Source organism: Macaca mulatta, chromosome 6 (genome assembly GCF_049350105.2).
Source record: "Macaca mulatta isolate MMU2019108-1 chromosome 6, T2T-MMU8v2.0, whole genome shotgun sequence".
Taxonomy (NCBI): domain Eukaryota; kingdom Metazoa; phylum Chordata; class Mammalia; order Primates; family Cercopithecidae; genus Macaca; species Macaca mulatta.
Window position 1 is genome coordinate 128,727,522 of NC_133411.1, and position 18,259 is coordinate 128,745,780.

The 18,259-nt window shown below is 39.4% G+C and overlaps 1 protein-coding gene across 1 annotated transcript; it reads right to left on the reverse strand.

Moving 5' to 3' along the window:
• Positions 1-5,030: 5,030 nt before the first annotated feature.
• LOC144341288 (tubulin alpha chain-like) lies at positions 5,031-17,778 on the reverse strand. Its single transcript, XM_078004365.1, is given in 3 exon segments — positions 5,031-7,061; positions 16,022-16,111; positions 17,742-17,778. Coding segments are annotated over 3 exon segments (633 nt in total). The 3' UTR covers positions 5,031-6,555.
• Positions 17,779-18,259: the final 481 nt, after the last annotated feature.

Here is an 18,259-nt window from a genome sequence, read left to right on the forward strand (position 1 = left end):
CTGCTTAGTTAAATTTGAGTGCCAGAAAAATAATGAGTCCATTTTTAGTCTAAGTATGCCTAAGTATTATGTAGGATATACTTATATTAAAATAATTATCTGTTGCTTACCTGAAATTCAAATTTAACTGGGTGTCATATAAATCTGGCAGCCTACTGATGGACCACAGTAGAGGCAGCTAAGGGAAGGTACAAATAGTCACAAGTTGCTTGAGTTCTGGCAACAATGTGAAATCTTGGCTGCAAGTACTTCCTTGGGCTTCCCTGAGTTAAGGTGACCTTCCTGACCTTCCTCTTAAGAGCTTTCTAGTAAGTCTGGAAGCCCGTATCTAAGGGGGAGCCCCAAAGTGACTCTCACCCTCATGACTTTGTTTCCAGTTCAAAATGGAATCTTCTTAAATATAGCTGCATGTGGCCAAGAAAAGATGATGAGGTTTGTGAAACAGGGATGAACACAGCTTTGACACCTATGTGGTTTTTCCGTCTTAGGAGATTTAATGGGATTGATATGAAAGATTCTAGGTCCCTAGATAGACAGAAAAAGTCCTATTATACATCTAGATGCATGATCAGGCTCTAGTGGGTCAAAGCACACAGACGGATGCAAGCTTAGATGTTTGTAGGGACAAGGTACAGACCTGAGTTTCAAGATGGGAACAGGTACAGACCTGAGTTTCAAGATCACCTTTTATGGCCTATGGAAACAACAATGAACTACACAGTTTCCAGAAGGGAAATCACAGAGGAGATCTTGGCTTCATCACATGTAGACTCTTATATTTTGTTCTGTCTAGATGGTGTTTCAAAGACGGAGTTTGTTTACAACTTTGGAGGTCCAGGAAATTCTCTGATATACTCTTTGGATTCTCACTTTCTGAGAAAAAGCAGGGCTGAGGCTATAGAAAAGACATGAATTGTCTGGGCTGACAATGGCACTGCCCAGACCCTGAAAATGTTATGCTGCTCCTGGTACAATGCAAAGGGATTTTCATCTGTTTTGTTCCCTTTCATGGAACAAATATCTGATATTTATGTAACATTGGTATTACAGGAGCCAAGGACAGCAAATTATTAGGGATAATTTAGACCATAGTAGAGGCAGCTAAGGGAAGGTACAAACTGGTTTTTGAATAGTCACAAGTTGCTTGAGGAGTTCTGGGCACAATGTGAATAGGGATGTGTGGAATGGGAAGAATGTTGCTGGAAATTCACAAATGGCGCACGAAGAGGGATGGTACTGGGCTGTGATTTGGGTTGCAGGTTAGGGAGTGAGGAATAGCATTAGGGATTGGCCAGCTTGTCATTCATTCATCTGTTCCTAGGTATTTATTGAGTTACTGTCATGTGTTAGGTAGTATTCTGGGTTTTGAGATACAACAGTGAAGAAAACAAATTATCAGGCTTTAAGGAGCTTATAGTTCAGTCAGAGAGTCTGATAAATAAATAGGCAATGACGATGTAGGAGATAGAAGAGGTAAGTGCAAACTGTGGAGGCAAACAGGAGCATCAGCTAATTAAGTCTAGTTGTTGGGGTAGGGAATGGGGGACCCAGGAAAGACTCTCAGCAGAAGTGACATTGGAGTTCTGCAGGGTGACTAAGAATTTTCCAGGACTTTCCCAGGCAAAGATGGAGAAATGGAAAAGTTTTGGGCAGAAGGAAAGTCTGTACAGAATCTCTAAGATGAAGAGAATGTGCACTTTCTTCAGTATGGTTGGGCGTAAAATTCAAGGGAGAGAGTGACTGGGAAGGGAGACAGAGCTCTGTTGACTGTGTTAACAAGTTTGGACTTGTTCTATGGGCTAATAAGCAGAAAAGTGACTTCATCAGATGTGTTTTAGAGAAGTCACTAAGGTACCTGGGTATGGAGTGGATTTAACTGAGCATCAGCCAACATGGAGTAAGCTCAAATTCTTCTGTGTGTGGACCAGTGTCCCATACGGGACTAGGTAGGTCACTGGGGCTAAGGTGGAGGGTAGGGGACAGTGAGTTTCGTTTTTTTGTTTTTCTGTTTCTTACATGAGGCTGCACCACCACATTGATTCCACTAAGAGTAACATGCTCAGTAAATTTCCTAATTCTGCAAGGCAGATCTTTCTTTGCATTATTCTAAATTACCTTAGGATCCAAAAGGGCAATCACTATAAAAAAAGGATCTGGTGGCTGGGCGCAGTGGCTCATGCCTGTAATCCCAGCATTTTGGGAGACCGAAGCAGGTGGATCAGGAGGTCAGGAGTTCAAGACCAGCCTGGCCAACATGGTGAAACCCTGTCTCTACTAAAAATACAAAAATTAGCCAGGTGTGGTGGCAGGCACCTGTAATTCCAGCTACTTGGGAGGCTGAGGCAGGAGAATCGCTTGAACCTGGGAGGCAGAGGTTGCAGTGAGCTGAGAGTGCAGTGCAGTGAGCACTCCAGCCTGGGTGACAGAGTGAGACTCCGTCTCAAAAAAAAAAAAAGGAAAAAGAAAAAGGGTCTTGTACATGTAGTAGCCTGTTGGGGTGATCAGGTCCCAACACCAGGTCGTGGGGGTGACGAAGTCTGGCGGAGTCAAAGGAATGAGCAAAGAGAGTTTGAGAGAGAAAGTGAGTCCAGGCAGCCAACGCGAGTATGAAGGCTGTGAAGGCCCCGAGCTCTGGAAGCCCAGACTATTTATTGGTGATCAAACAAAGAAACAGGTGGTGAGAATGTGGTGGTCAAAAGGGCAAGCGCATGATCTACAGCTGTGATGGTTTAGCATTTCTTTTGAAGCACATGGAACATATTCTGCTACTGGAGATAATGGGGAGCATGTTCTTCTAGTTTAAGTTAGAAACAAGGAACCAGCAAGTCTGGACTCATTCCAGGGACCACGAGAGGTTTTATGCCCTGAGCCCTGGGCATTATGTCAGACATGCAAGACCTGCCTCAACTTTTTTCCCAACACTCAGCTTTTTCCCAACAGTAGCCAAGTGAAAATAACAACTGATGGAAAAAAATGAAATTTAAGGAATTCTGGGGCAGGGACCTAGAAGTTGTAGCAGTAAGGGCCAAGACACTTGCAGAATTTCTAGCTTTATGACTCCTGGTCCTCTTTACCTTCTTTCTATCCCCACATGCTTGTGAGGATGAAAGGGTAATGACCTTTGATCATATTCCTTTTTATGGGCCCTTCCTACACATTCAGTAGCTTCTTTCTTTGTCATGAGAAAAAGATTTAATTAATGATCGTGATGATAAAATGAGTTGCACCGGCTGAGGCAATGTATGCCACATGTTGTAAGCAGTGGCAAATGTGGAGTAGTTGTAAATTTCTTCAAAAAAATTTCTCTAGTCCAAATCTGCACCAGCTCAGCATGCAGTGCTGCTCCCCTAGAACAGAGCAGGACAGGCCTCGTGGGCTCACCTCAAAGGAGGCAATGGAGTTTTGATTGGACCTCGCCACAGGTAACCAGTTTTTGCTTCAGAAGAAGTTATCAAAAAGCAAGAAAGCATCTCTCCTCTTCAAACTAGTTGCTGAATACATCACTTATTTAACACCCTCTCTTCTCCACCAAAGGCTGTGTGTGTGTGTGTGTGTGTGAGAGAGATCCAGATCTAGTCAAACATTTCAGAAGTAATGTTAAAATAAGAAATGAATTCTCTATATGAATGAATTTCAATACATTTTCGTGTATAGACTGGTCTAAGTCTCTTGGCTTTCTAAAATATTTACCTTGTTTTTATTTTAAGAGAAGAAGACTTAGGCCTACCTCGGGGGAGGGAGCCACTCCTGGAAGACTCTTTAGCTTCACTTTTGAGGAAGGTTAAATATTCCTGTGGAATGAATTCCAGGATGTGAAGGAAGCCTCCAGTCACATTGATAAAAGATCTTCAGTTCTGTCAAGCACAGACTTAGGAAAGGTTTCCTTTTCTCCATATGTGTGCGTGTGTGTGTGTGTACGTGTGTATGTGCACACACACCTATGCATGCACACCTATGTCTACATTTAGATTAACGCTGAATTGTGTTTCACAACCAAGGTGCAAGAAGGAAGACTAATCACGGCAGACACCCCCACTGCCTCCCTGCCACCCTGCGTGGTTTGAAAGTAACAAAATTCCCTTAAAGGTAATGTGCTACTTATCTTCCTGTCAGTCATCCAGTACCATTTATAAATTCTAGAGGGTTAGTGTTAGTAAAACCCTCTTGCTTTCTATTCCTGAGCATGTTTCATCATTATACATTCTGATCTTGGAAATGTAATCTTTAACAAGGTACCAATGTCTGTGAAATGTCACTCCAACAAAGGATATCAGTATTCTCCATGGCTTTTGTTGTATTAGGATTTGACCTTCATTGCTAATTGTTGGTCTGTCTTCCTCACTTACAGCTTATTTGAATGTACATTTCTTCTATCTGTTACCACTTCAAAGCTTTTGTCTAGAAATTAGACTGGTAAAATAGCATAGAAGGGTTTTCCCCTATGATATCCTTTTCCTTTGATACAAGTAATTGAAAATTGGGTATGATAGCATAAGAGGACTTAAAGTTTGAAAGTTTTAAGAAAGATTTGGAAATCAGGAGTAAGAGAGAACAAATGCACATGAGTATAAAATATTATTTTGCCCAAAATGCTACTTAAAATGGATTTGAATTTAGGTTTATTATAGAAGATGGTTACACATTAGGTCTTTGAGGTTCTAACATCCAGATGTTCTTTAAAAATCTATTTTAAAGTTCTAACTGGAGATTTAGAATAAAATTGCCAGAATGTGAAGAGGTAAAAGAAAAGTCAGATTGGAAGGATGCTACAAAAAATAAACTTCCCCATCAATGACTAGGCAGTGTGAATGGAAGTCAGATGGGAAAGGAAACAGATGTAGAGATGGTCTTGTAATTAATGGAGCTTGCAGCTCTTTAAAAATGTTAAACTTGGCTGGGTGTGGTGGCTTACGCCTGTAATTCCAACACTTTGGGAGGCTGACGTGGGCAGATCACTTGAGGTTGGGAGTTCAAGACCAGCCTGGCCAACATGGTGAAACCCCATCTCTACTAACAATACAATAAAAATTAGCTGGGCGCAGTGGCACAAGCCTGTTATCCCAGCTACTTGGGAGGCTGAGGCAGGAGAATCACTTGAACTCGGGAGGTGGAGGTTGTAGTGAGCTGAGATCACACCAGTGCACTCCAGCCTGGGTGACAGAGTGAGACTCTATCTCAAAAAAAAAAAAAAAAAAAAAGAAGAAAAAGAAACAGAGAAAGAAAAGTGCTAACTTGAAAGAGGCAGGTACAGAGCATGAAATGAGAGCTTCTCATAAAAGGTTTTATGAGAAATTTGGCCCATTTGGCAGGGCCACCAGGTGGGAAATTTCTTCATTTTTGGTACACAGGCTGTCGTTTCAAAGATATGAAGACACAGGTCTTTCTCTGAAGGTTGTGGATGGTCATATTCTTTAGATACAATTTCTAGAGCTTAGTGTATACTCATTCTAAGGAAAAGATTTCTCTCAATCTAAGGACCTAAGAAAGCAATGGGAGGCAGAAAGAGAACTTACTCTGGTTTGTTACTTCAGGAAATTTCTTAATCCCTCTAACCCTAACTTCCCCATCTGTAAATTGGTGATGATCATAATAGGGTTGCTGTGAACTTTAAATGAGATCATGGATATTGGTTGCTCAAAGAAATACCTGGCACATAGGAGCTGCGTAATAAATGGTAACCAGCAATTATTATTAAAATCATAGAGAGTAATTCATCTTAGGCTTTTGTCAAAAGAGACTTACTATCTTTGCTCAATTGCTTAGATGACTTGTGAACCCCTCTGAATTTGCACTTGGCATTTGTCTTCTATTGGCAACGCTTTCAGTGCCCCTCCAGTATCTCTTAGATCTTACCTCTTCGGTGCACTCTGGCAGACTTCCACCTGGCAGATGGTATCTGCCATCTTCCGGCCCAAGAGCTTCCATAAGCTATTGATGCCTGCTCTGTCTGTGTAGACAGCAGGGAGGAAGGGATGGGAGCTAAGAACTCTCCAGGAACAGCTCTTAACCAGGGACTGATGGGAGGGGTACACAAATGCCCTAGCTCCCTTCTCCTTCAAGTGGAATTTTCTGATTCCCAGAGTTTCTCTGTGGATTAACTCCAGTTGCCTATAATATTACCCAGTTAATAACAGACCCTTTAATGCTTTTTTTTTCTCTTCTCTTTCTCACCATCTTACTCCCCTGTTGGATGTCCCCTACCCCATTTCTCACATTTAACTACTTGAACTAAGATGTTTATTACTGAGTTTGAGTCTGGGAGAAACCATATGAAGACATTTTCTTGAGGAAACAAAGTTGTCAAGTTGCTTTCTATTCATCTATTAATATCTATTAAATAATCTTTTAATAGATTGTTTTTTGTTTTTCTGTTTCTTATATGAGGCTAGACCATGCATTGATTTCACTAAGAGTAACATGCTTAGTGAGGTTTTTTTTTGACAGTTAAAATGCAATTATTACTTTTATTGATAATTTAGGGGCATAATGGACATTTTCACAGAACAAAAATGAGACAGTCCTAAGACAATGGAGTATAAAAGTATAGCATACAGGTTAATACTCTTCACCCTCATCCTCTCCCTCAGCACTATCTGTTCCAACCTTCTCATAATCCTTTTCAAGGGCAGCCATGTCCTCACGGGCTTCAGAAAACTCTTCTTCCTCCATCCCCTCACCCACGTACCAGTGAACAAAGGCATGCTTTGCATACATCAGGTCAAACTTGTGGTCCAGGTGAGCCTAGGCCTCAGCGACAACTGTGGTGTTGTTCAACATGCACACAACTTTCTGTACTTTGGCTAGGTCCCCACTAGGCACCACAGTGGGAGGCTGGTAGTTAATACCAACCCTGAAGCCAGTGGGGCAAAATTCCACCAACTGGATAGTACACTTGGTCTTGATGGTGGCAATGGCAGCAATGACGTCTTTGGGAACCATGTCACCATAGTACAACAGACAGCAAGCCATGAATTTACCATGGCAAGGGTCACATTTCATCAGCTGAATGGTTGGCTCAAAGCAAGCACTGGTGATCTTGCTAAAGTTATCTTTATGGTTAACTTACATTTCCCTATACACATTACTTACTTACAGTATTTTTAAAATAATTATACAGTGTAAAAGTGGTATAAAAAGCATAATGACTCTATTAATTTTATAATTAAATGCGTTCACTTTAGGCATGTAAGAGTAGGGATATGGTTTGGCTCTGTGTCCCCACCCAGATCTCATCTCAAAATTATAATCCTCACATGTCAAGGGAGAGATCTGGTGGGAAGTGGTGGGATCCTAGGGATAGTTTCCCCCATGCTGTCCTATGATAGTGAGTTCTCATGAGATCTGATGGTTTTAAAAGTGGCCATTTCCCCTGCTCCTTCTGTGTCCTGCCACCGTGAGAAGATGTGCCTTGCTTCCCCTTTCCCCCACCAAGATGGTGTAAGTTTCCTGAGGCCTCCCCAGCCACATGGAACTGTGAGTCAATTAAACCTCCTTCCTTTATAAATTACCAGTCTTGGGCAGTTCTTTACAGCAGTGTGAAAACGGACTAACACAGTAGGTATCACTTATGTGAAATGCTAAGGGGTAAATAATCTAAGATAAACAGTTCCAATGTCATTTAATTCCAGTGTCATGTACAGTCATGGAATCTTGCTGAATTCAATTGTCTGCAAACAGTAGTGATTGGTGACATAGGAATACTAGATTAAATTGATAGCTATTAACCAAGTTGAGAAGAATGGATATGAGAGGGCAATTGGCTGTCAGTTCATATTCTTTTACTACTTTATTATTTAAAAGGCAAAGTAAAAAGTGCAACTCTCTACCTTTCTCACTTTGTTCTCTTATTTGAGGAATAAAAGGAGTGAAAATGGAAGCAACGTATAAGTTCTTTCTTAGTAAAAAGCAGATTATCTTCTCAATACAACTTTAATTAGAAGGCTATACCTGCATAACTTAATAGGAGTAGCTTGATTTTGAATTTGGAGCCCATCTCTAGAAAGCAAATGAATAGAGACCAATAGGAAGGGACTGAAGGGGACAGGAAGGTTAAGGGCTCACCTGGAAACCATATATAATCACAGCTTAATATCTTACAACTGCTTCTTTATCATAAATATAAAAGCAAGGTCAGAAGCACCCCACATTTATAGTAAATGTTGATAACATTTTATCATCATGACACCTATTTTTCATTCTTTCTGAGGTAGGCAAAGTCCAAATTTCATGTCTTCCCAGGTTTACTTTTCTAGTTTCATGCATTGACTGCACATTTGATTTTGGGGAACTGTTCCCTCTGTGTGTCAGGTTGGCAAGAGGTAAGAAGTCTCTCACTAGTGATGCCTACTCATAGGATGGTTCTGCCTTCCAAATACACCTGGGACCATACATTCAGTGTTTTGTGTTTGCCTATCAGGATGGTTTGCAAATGATATCAGTGGTTGTATCTTCAAAAGAGCAGTTGTCAAACTCTTATTTTCCCAGCAATTGAATAATTTTTTCAGATATAATATTCTGTAGAATTCCACAACATAATTATATATGAAAACACTGATTCAACAGACAGGTAGCTGAAAATGGTAACAGCCTGCGGTATACTCTCACTGCACTCATTATTTATCCAGAAACATGACAGAGACGGTAAGACATTTTCATTTCAAAATTTAATCACCAACAATATCTAACTGCTGCTTGTATTTCTCATAAACATCAAAGTCAGACAGGTAAGTACTAAAATTTATAATTCAACAAAATGAAGACATGACCTGCTAGAAATTAAATTCTTATTGGAAAATCGACTATTACATGACAAGACTATGTTCCAAGCAGATTAGTCTGAATCTTACCTGGCGTAAATGTGGGAGGGTCATGTTATTGCATGACTGGGTTACTGATATGGGAAAAATGAGTTATATAAATCTTATAGAAGATACAGTTTACTGTGATAAGCTCAAAGGATGTGCACTTAGCAAATTATACCAAGAGATATCAGGCTGAGGGATATTCAAGGATCATGGATTCTCTATTCTCCTTGGTTCTCCCTATACAAAATTCTATCTGGTTGCAAGAAACCCAGATTAAGTCCTCTTCTAACCCTTTATAATTCAAATTTGTCACCCTGAAACTCCAGGATGATTTCATAACATGATTGCAAAATCCCATTAACCAACCCTGTAGTAACTTAGTCGCAGAGTTTTTTTTTTCACTTCACCACTAGCATCCTCTTGCTACACTGCCACAGATTATGTAATAATGACCAGGTGTTGTGCATGCTCACTATGGGATGGCTTAGCAGATAGGCCTCAATAAAGCCATCCACATATGGGGGGACTTGCTTATACATCTGAAGAATGAGAGTAAATCAGGCACTGACTTTAAAAAAGAAAAAGACCAGGGCTAATATATATTTTCACTAAGAAATGCTTAACAGATGGTCATTTATACACACAGATTTTTATAGAAGCTTTTTTTTTTTTTTTTTTTTTTTTTTTTTTTTTTTTTTTTTTGAGATGGATTTTCATCCTGTCATCCAGGCTAGAGTACAGTGGCATGATCTAGGCTCACTACTACCTCTGCCTCTTGGGTTCAAGCGATTCTTGTGTACCAGCCTCCTGAGTAGCTGGGACTACAGGCGCCCGCTACCACGCCTGGCTAATTTTTGTATTTTTAGTAGAGACGGGGTTTCACCATGTTGGTCAGGCAGGTCTTGAACTCCTGAGCTCAAGCAATCTGCCCTCTTCAGCCTCCCAAAGTGTTGGAATTACAGGCGTGAGCCACCATGCCTGGCCTATAGAAGCTTTATACTGAGATTTGCACACAAGAATGGTTTAATAAGGCAATACCTTGAAAGGATGTTCACCAAAATGTGTTAAAATCATGTCTATAATACATGTGAGTTAGTAATTTCTAGTATACTTCCAAAGTGTTAAAATATATTAAAATAAAAAATTTGGGTGAAATTATTTGTACGCAACATGCTCAACTATGCAGAATTTTAGAGCTTCTAGAAACAGCTTGAAAATAAATCCTAAACTGAGGTCTCTGACTTTGGGGGGCTGTTTGCAAATTGAATTTGGATTATTGCCATTTTACAAATGAAGAAAGAAAAAACAAACCTCTCCCTCTAAAAAAAAAAAAAAAAAAAAAAAGGTCAAAGGAATTTCATTTGACCCAGTCATGATTACTCAGGAACTCAGTGGCAGAAATGAGAAGTGGAGCTGAGGTCTTCTGTGCTGAAGTCTAGGAATCGAATGAACTAAACTTCCAGTAAGTAGAGCCTAGCACTGAAGTTACAGATTAGAGCTGAATTATTGTAATTTGGTGTAAAACAAAATTCATTTCACTGAATTGGGAACAATTAATTGTTTAAAAATAATACTAAGATATAATTTCCTGTTACTTTGACTTTGTTCCTAATCCATGTCTGATGGCTTGGGAATGATAAATAATTGAAATGTAAAGCTATGTGTAGAAATAATCATTAGGCTTTGAAGACAGAACCAGTACTGGTAGAAATTGTAAGCCACTGTATTTGGCTATAAAATCATCCATAATAATCTTCTTAATAGATTTTGAGCCATCAGATAGATTATAAAGGGTTTGTAAAAAACCAAGTGTCATTTGCTTTTCCTGAAGAAATGCTAAATGCTAAAGCACATTCCCAGTAGATGATCATTTTACATGACCATCATTTAAAGAAATCCTTTTCCTCAAAGTAAAATTTAGAACAATCTAGTCTAGACTGAAGGTTTGGGTGGTTATTTGCATCTAATCTCATTCTCATGGAAAATTCTGAGCCACCCCCTCTCCCTATCATGGGGATTTAAGGGGTGGCTCAGGCAAGGTGCTCACGTTGGAAATGCATGACAAGGTTTCAGTAGTGGAGGAAGGCATGGGGTGAGTATTCATTAAAGCCATTTAGTTTGCTCACTCAAAAGATAAGTTGAAAGGATGGAAAAGGATCTAGAAATGGAAGACAAAGTCAATAGTAGAATTGAGACAATGTGAAAACAGGTGGACATGGAGCATAAAAGGGTCTCTTACCTTTATTGATTTTCCAGCATGTGATTTTATTAGTTTTGGAAGGTACGTATAAACATATGTTTATATATATGCAATCATTCTTTTCCTTTTACTGAAGATCCTTGATATCACTGATTAGGGTCAGTGATAGTGGATATAAATCAACAAAGGAACAGATCTCATAAACCAGTTCAATTAAAGAACATTAGTAACTAATAATCACATGAGAAGATAGGGCAGGTTTAGGCCATTGCATACAAACAGAGGTTACATTTTTAAAAATGTTAAGTTCCAGAATACATGTGCAGGATATGCAGGCTTGTTACATAAGTAAATGTGTGCCATGGTGGTTTGCTGCACCTGTTAACCCATCACCTAGCCCTGCATGCATTAGCTATTTATCCTGATGCTCTCCCTTCCCCCACCCTCCCAACAGGCCTCAGTGTGTGTTGTTCCCATCCCTGTGTCCATGTATTCTCGCTGTTCAGCTCCCACTTATAAGTGTGAACATGTGGTGTTTGGTTTTCTGTACCTGTGTTAGTTTGCTGAGGATAATGGCTTCCAGCTCCATCCATGCCCCTGCAAAGGACATGATCTTGTTCCTTTTTATGGCTGCATAGTATTCTATGGTATATATGTACCACATTTTCCTTATCCAGCCTATCATTGATGGGCATTTGGGCTGTTTCCATGTCTTTGCTATTGTGAATAGTGCTGCAATGAACACAGGCATGCATGTATCTTTCTAATAGAACAATTTATTTTCCAAAGGAAACATTTTATATGAAAAATATACTATCCCTATAATATGTATTTGTACCCAGTGGGATAATTCTGGGAGTAAGACAGTGTAATGCAGTTTGTTGGGTTGTTGCAAGGCTTCTAATGTTCTGCTCCCAAACATGACTTTCTTTCTTCATTCTTTTTGACAGGAATACTTACAAACTTGGCAGAGTACAAACAATGACAGAATATATATTCTTAGTAGATAAACAGGTTATTAAAGTGCCTTTTGATGGGACAGGGCCAAAAAGTATCATGAATAACCAAGTGTTCATTTTATTCCAAGGAGGGTGTTTGGTAAATGACTCTGATTTGGGGCCAGGAGTTAACAACCTGAGCTAGTGGCAAAGGAGACTTGCTGTGTCACTTTGGAAAGCATGTGTTGACGAACATTGTTGCTCTTTCTGATGGCAGTCTTTCTCATCATTTGCCACAGCTGAGAAGGCAGGCATCTCCCACAAAGTGGTTTAGATGACAGATGCTTCTTGCATGGACACTCTGAGTTAACTACTTTTCTAGAGATTCCTTTCCAGCTCAAGCTGGGATTACAGAAACCATTCAGCAAATGAACATTGACTGGACCAGCTGCTCCATATATAACATATTGAGGCTTTTCAACTTGTTTGAAGCCTGGTACAATTTATCTGCACAGGTGCTGCAGGTGGAAAGCTATTAAATTTTCATTTATGTTGGCATTTCACAGGCATTCAAGCTTTCCAGAGCTGGAGCAGGCTGCCATCTTAAATGATTGGATTTATAGGAAGTTCAAATCTTGCAGAGAGAAAAGGGAACATGTAGGCATTGACCTTGTTGGCTCATAATGTCTCCTTGGTTTCTGAACTTATTCAGTATTTTGTCCTCCCTTCCTCCCAGATGTTGTTGTGCCAGATTCATTAACTGACTAACCCTACTTTTCATTTTAATGACAAACATTTCTTTTTTTTTTTTTTTTTTTGAGACGGAGTCTCGCTCTGTAGCCCAGGCTGGAGTGCAGTGGCCGGATCTCAGCTCACTGCAAGCTCCGCCTAATGACAAACATTTCTAATGTCCAAATAATAAACTCTGATCTCAATAGTGACTCCTGACTTTAATCACTGGTTATCTGCTAGTCAGCTCTAGCTTAGTCTTAAAGACTTGCCTGAAGTTATCATTCTGTAATGCTATATGAAAAAAAACTGATTAAAAATGGTACAAAAGACTAGATTAACATATGAATGGATTATTATTTTCACCTAAACACAGATGAAAGAGACACAAATACGATAAATACATCCTATTCTGGAGCAGGGCATGTCTGCTATATGTATATATACACACACACACTATATATATATTATATATAGTGTGTATATATACTGTGTATATATATTATATATAGTGTATATATACACACTATAAATATAGTGGCTCACGCCATTCTCCTGCCTCAGCCTCTCAGAGTAGCTGGGACTACAGGTGCCCACCACTACCCCCGGCTAATTTTTTGTGTTTTTAGTAGAGACAGGTTTCACCGTGTTAGCCAGGATGGTCTTGATCTCCAGACCTCGTGATCCGCCCGCCTCGGCCTCCCAAAGTGCTGGGATTACAATATAATATATATAGTGTGTGTATATATTGTATTATATATATATAGTGTATTATATATATAGTGTGTATATATATTTTATTTTATTTTTGAGACAGGATCTTGCTCTGTTTTCCAAGCTTGGAGTCCAGTTGTGTAATCACAGCTCCCTGCAACCTTGAACTCCTGACCTCAAGTAATCTTCCGACCCTGGCCTCCCAAACTGCTGAGATTACAGGCATGACACACCATCCTAGCCTCAGATATATATTTTCTTCCTTTCCATGGGTTATCTTCTCACTCTACTGATAGTGTCCTTGGTATATAAAAGTTTTAGATTTTGACGTAATTCAATTTTTGTATTTCCCTTTGCTGCCTTTTCAGTCTTTATTATTTCTTTAATGTTGACTCTCTTCATAGTATTTTTATCACGATGGAAAAATTTTGGTTACTTTGCTGTTTTCTTAAGCTTTATGTTACAGACCTTTAATTAACCTCGCTAATTAACCTCGCTGCCTGAGATGCTTTTCATTCCTGTAGATTTTGACGTCCAGCCTGAATTGTAGCTCCTTATGGAGTGCCAGCAAGCAGGCAATAGGGCCAAGGGACCTTACACACCAAGTTGACTTCTATTTATGTTCTCTTCAAAATTGGAGTTCTACTCTAAACAGTAACACTTTATTTGGTTGGCTTGGTAGCCTCAGAATTCCACCATCTTTTTAATCTATTTATTCAACATTCACTGGTGCTTATAATTTCAATTTGTGCAGTTTGTTTAATCCCTATTTGTGTCATCTGAAAAATTAATGAGTATATCTGATACCCTCATCTAGGTCAGGTTTGGTTTTTTTTTTGAATATTTTATTATTTAAACTTTTTCCACATCTTTCTCCCCTACTTAATGATTTCTTACCACGTTGTTTCATAATAACATTTTCAAATCTGTAATTTGAACTAACTCTTAGATAACTTCTGAATTAGACAAAATTATTCTTTTTTTCTCACTTATAACCCTTTCTGGCACATTTTGTATACAGAATTATGTGTTAACTAAAATTATACCCTTAGTAACCTAAAACTTTAGTGGAACCCTAAAAAGCAAGAAATCCTGAATAATAGTGGGCATTTACCAGTAAGAACAATTCACAGTTTTAGAAACATATTTCCTCATATTACAACAATTCTTAATTGGAAATGACCCAGATATTAAATGAGCATTAAAAGTAACTTTAGGATTTTAATTTACACAAAAAGTTTACCTAAGACATTTATCCCATTCACTGTACTTATTACTTTTAACAAAGGAGACATGAGACATCAACTAACGTATGTAAAACAAGCATTGGTTTGGTCTGGAAAGGCGGGACCACCAAGGTGAGGAGTCTTGGGGGCTTTCAGATCACAGGTTGGAGACAAATTGTTGCATTCTTTTGAGTTTCCAATTAGCCTTTCCAAAGGAAGCAATCAGATATGAATTCATCTCAGTGAGACTGAATAGAATGGGAGGCAGACTTGCCCTAAGCAGCTCCTAGCTTGAATTAACACTGACATTTTAAAATATTTAGCAAAGACAAACATAAAATTCAGATAAAATGTATGCTGACAATTCTGAAGGCATTTCTATTTTTATTCCACCAATAATTTTAAGGATAGCTTGTTTAGTAAAATTGTACTTTAAATCACATGAACTTGAAAATTGCTAACACTTATTTACTTAATTTATAAGCGGTCTTTTACTTACAAGCCAATTTGGTAGACACAACATATAACAATAAGTGTGCATACAAATAAACACATCTAGACATGTATACACACATAAACAAAGATCCCACAGCTTGAAACCTTAGCCATGAGATAGCAATACAAGCTTGCTGGTTTTACTTTGCCCCAATAGATAATCCAAGGAAGGCTGTGAACCAAAATTTTGGGTAAAGCAGTCTCCATGGCCGTTTGATTTTTTGTTTGTTTGTTTGTTTTTTGAGACGGAAGTTTCGCTTTGTTGCCCAGGCTGGAGTGCAGTGGCGTGATCTCGACTCACTACAAGTTCCGCCTCCCGGGTTCACGCCATTCTCCTGCCTCAGCCTCTCAGAGTAGCTGGGACTACAGGTGCCCGCCACCACCCCCGGCTAATTTTTTTGTATTTTTAGTAGAGACGGGGTTTCACCGTGTTAGCCAGGATGGTCTTGATCTCCTGACCTCGTGATCCGCCCGCCTCGGCCTCCCAAAGTGCTGGGATTACAAGCATGAGCCACTCCGCCTGGCTGGCCATTTGATTTTTAAAGGCTAAACCTCCCCAGACTACAGGAGCACTGGGGTCAAACAGTACAAAAGGAGAGCATCACACATAAACCAGGCTCCCTACTTACAACAGGAACACAAAAGCCTGGATACATGCAATGCCATCCCACTTTCCCATTAGACAGTAAACTTCAGATTTTAAACAAATTTGGGACCAAGCAGCATTGCAACTGTGAGAGAAAATTCTAAGGAGGGTTTAATACTAGGCCTCAGAACCTCTGCCAAGAGCCTCTTCTTTTGAGTGTGAGGTCCACAGAACCCACGGAGCATCCTCCTGTGGTGTCCAGTCTTAGAGTTCCAGATGTCTCTGACCTTAGGTGGTCGCCACCTGCAGGTTTCCCCTCCAAAGCATACTATGAGGTTTATAAGAATAGGAAACAGCCGCCGTAAGACTCTCCAGGCTGGCTTGCCAAAATATGTTAAGGGTGTCCAGGTTCTTGGCATCTTGAACAAAGAATTGGACAAAACGCACAAATAAAACGCAAGGAAGGAATGAAGGGATTTATTGAAAATGAAAGTACACTTCACAGTGTGGGAGCAGGCCCGAGCATAGGGGCTCTAAGGGCAGGTTTTTTTTTTTTTTTTTTTTTTAAATATATATTTTTTAAAGCAGCTAAACCCCTTTTTCAAACAGAAGCTTAAGCGAAAACTCAGTGCAGCTGATAAGAGCAGCAGCTGCTCTGTTTGGGGCAAGGGATAAAGAAGTTCAGGCTCCTGCTTTCCTTCCTCCAGTTCCTAAAGCTTTTCTTCTGAACTTGGATAGAGGCTTTACTCAGAAGAGAAAGACCTGCTAATCAGGTAGGAAATGGAACACAGTCATTCACTCCTTCTTCCCCAGCCCTACTTACATCAAAGCAATTCTGCTTTCATATGTTAAACATATTTAGAAGTCCATGTAACATTCAACTTAAACAACAGGGTTCTCTGTGTGAAATAGCTGTTCAAAGACCTCCAATCTAGTTCACAGGGCAAAACCTCAACCCATATAGAGCTGAGGACTTGTAACCATGATACAGCTCTATGACACCCCAATGTGGATACTAACCCAGGTGAGTAGCTCACATAGGGAAGATTAAAACCCAGAGCGGGGTCACCTGGCAAAGAGACCAGTTACTGAGACACACAACTCTTAGTTTTGATTCTAGAAATTGTAAACTGGAAGGAACTCAGAGATCACCTAGCCCAGCAACTGCAAATGATGTGTTGGTGTGTATAACATTTTAAAAATCCGTCACCAGCAATTAAAAAAATAAGAAATGAGACATAGGGCTTTTTGGAACTTACAAACAGGGTTGGTCCAGTGAGAGGGGGCTGGACAGAACTGCCACAGCTTTCAGAAAGCATGCAGGTTATATAGCATTTTCACTTATCACCCTTCCCTCAACTACCTCCACCTGACAATCTTCATTTAATCCAAACAAAGGGCCTTGATCACCTGTACAGCCTGTGTTTCATGGGATGGGCAAGGGCCTCAGATGTTTCTTACAGATAAGGAATTAATCTCCAGGTTGGTCATGCTCAAAAGTCTGAATTCACAGTGCCCATGTATACATCTGTCATATGTGGGCATTCTCAGGGTATGCTTAAGTTATCACTGTCAGGTTCATCTATCATCTGCCATAAACTTTGTGCTTAACATAATACCCTTGAGATTCATCCATGTTGTAGCGTGTGATCAGATTTCTGTCTTTTTAAAAATGATGTAATATTTGCAATATAAACATCATAAAAGTATATAGTCACTAGCCTATCCAAGGTCAATGCTAAAGAAAAAATCTTAAAGGCAGCTAGAGAAAAAAGTCAGATCATGTACAATGGGAAGCCCATCAGGCCAACAGCAGATTTCTCAGCAGAAATATTACAAGCCAGGGGAGATTAGAGGCCTACTTTCAACATTATTAAAGAAAAGAAGTTTCAAGCAATAATTTTATGTCTTGCCAAACTAAGCTTCATCAGTGAAGGAGAAATAAAATCTTTTCCAGGCAAGCAAATGTTAAGGGAATTTGTTACCACTGCACCAGCATTATGAGAGATCTTTAAGGGAGTTCCAAACATGGAATCAAAAGTATAATACCTGCTACCACAAAGTTGCACTTAAGTAAATAGCCCATAGATCCTATAAATCAACCACCTAACAACTTTGCAATAGGATCAAACCTTAATATCAACATAAACCTTGAATGTAAATGGTCTAAATGTTCTACTTAAAAGGCTCAAAGTGACAATTTGGATTAAAAACCAGGACCCATCTGTCTGCTGTCTTTAAAAGACCTATCTCACTGACAACATTCATAGACTCAAAGTAAAGTTGGAGAAAGATCTATCGCTGAAACCAAAAACAAAAAAAAGAGATGAGGTTGCTATTCTTGTATCAGATAGAACATACTTTAACAACAGTAAAAAAGACAAAGAAGGAGATTACATAATGATGCAGGGTTCAATTCAACAAGAAGACAACTATCTTACATATATACACAACCAACATTGGAGCACCCAGATTAATAAAACAAGTACTTCTAGATCTACAAAAGACTTACACTGCCACTCAATAGGAGACTTCAACACCTCACTGACAGTATTGGACAGATAATC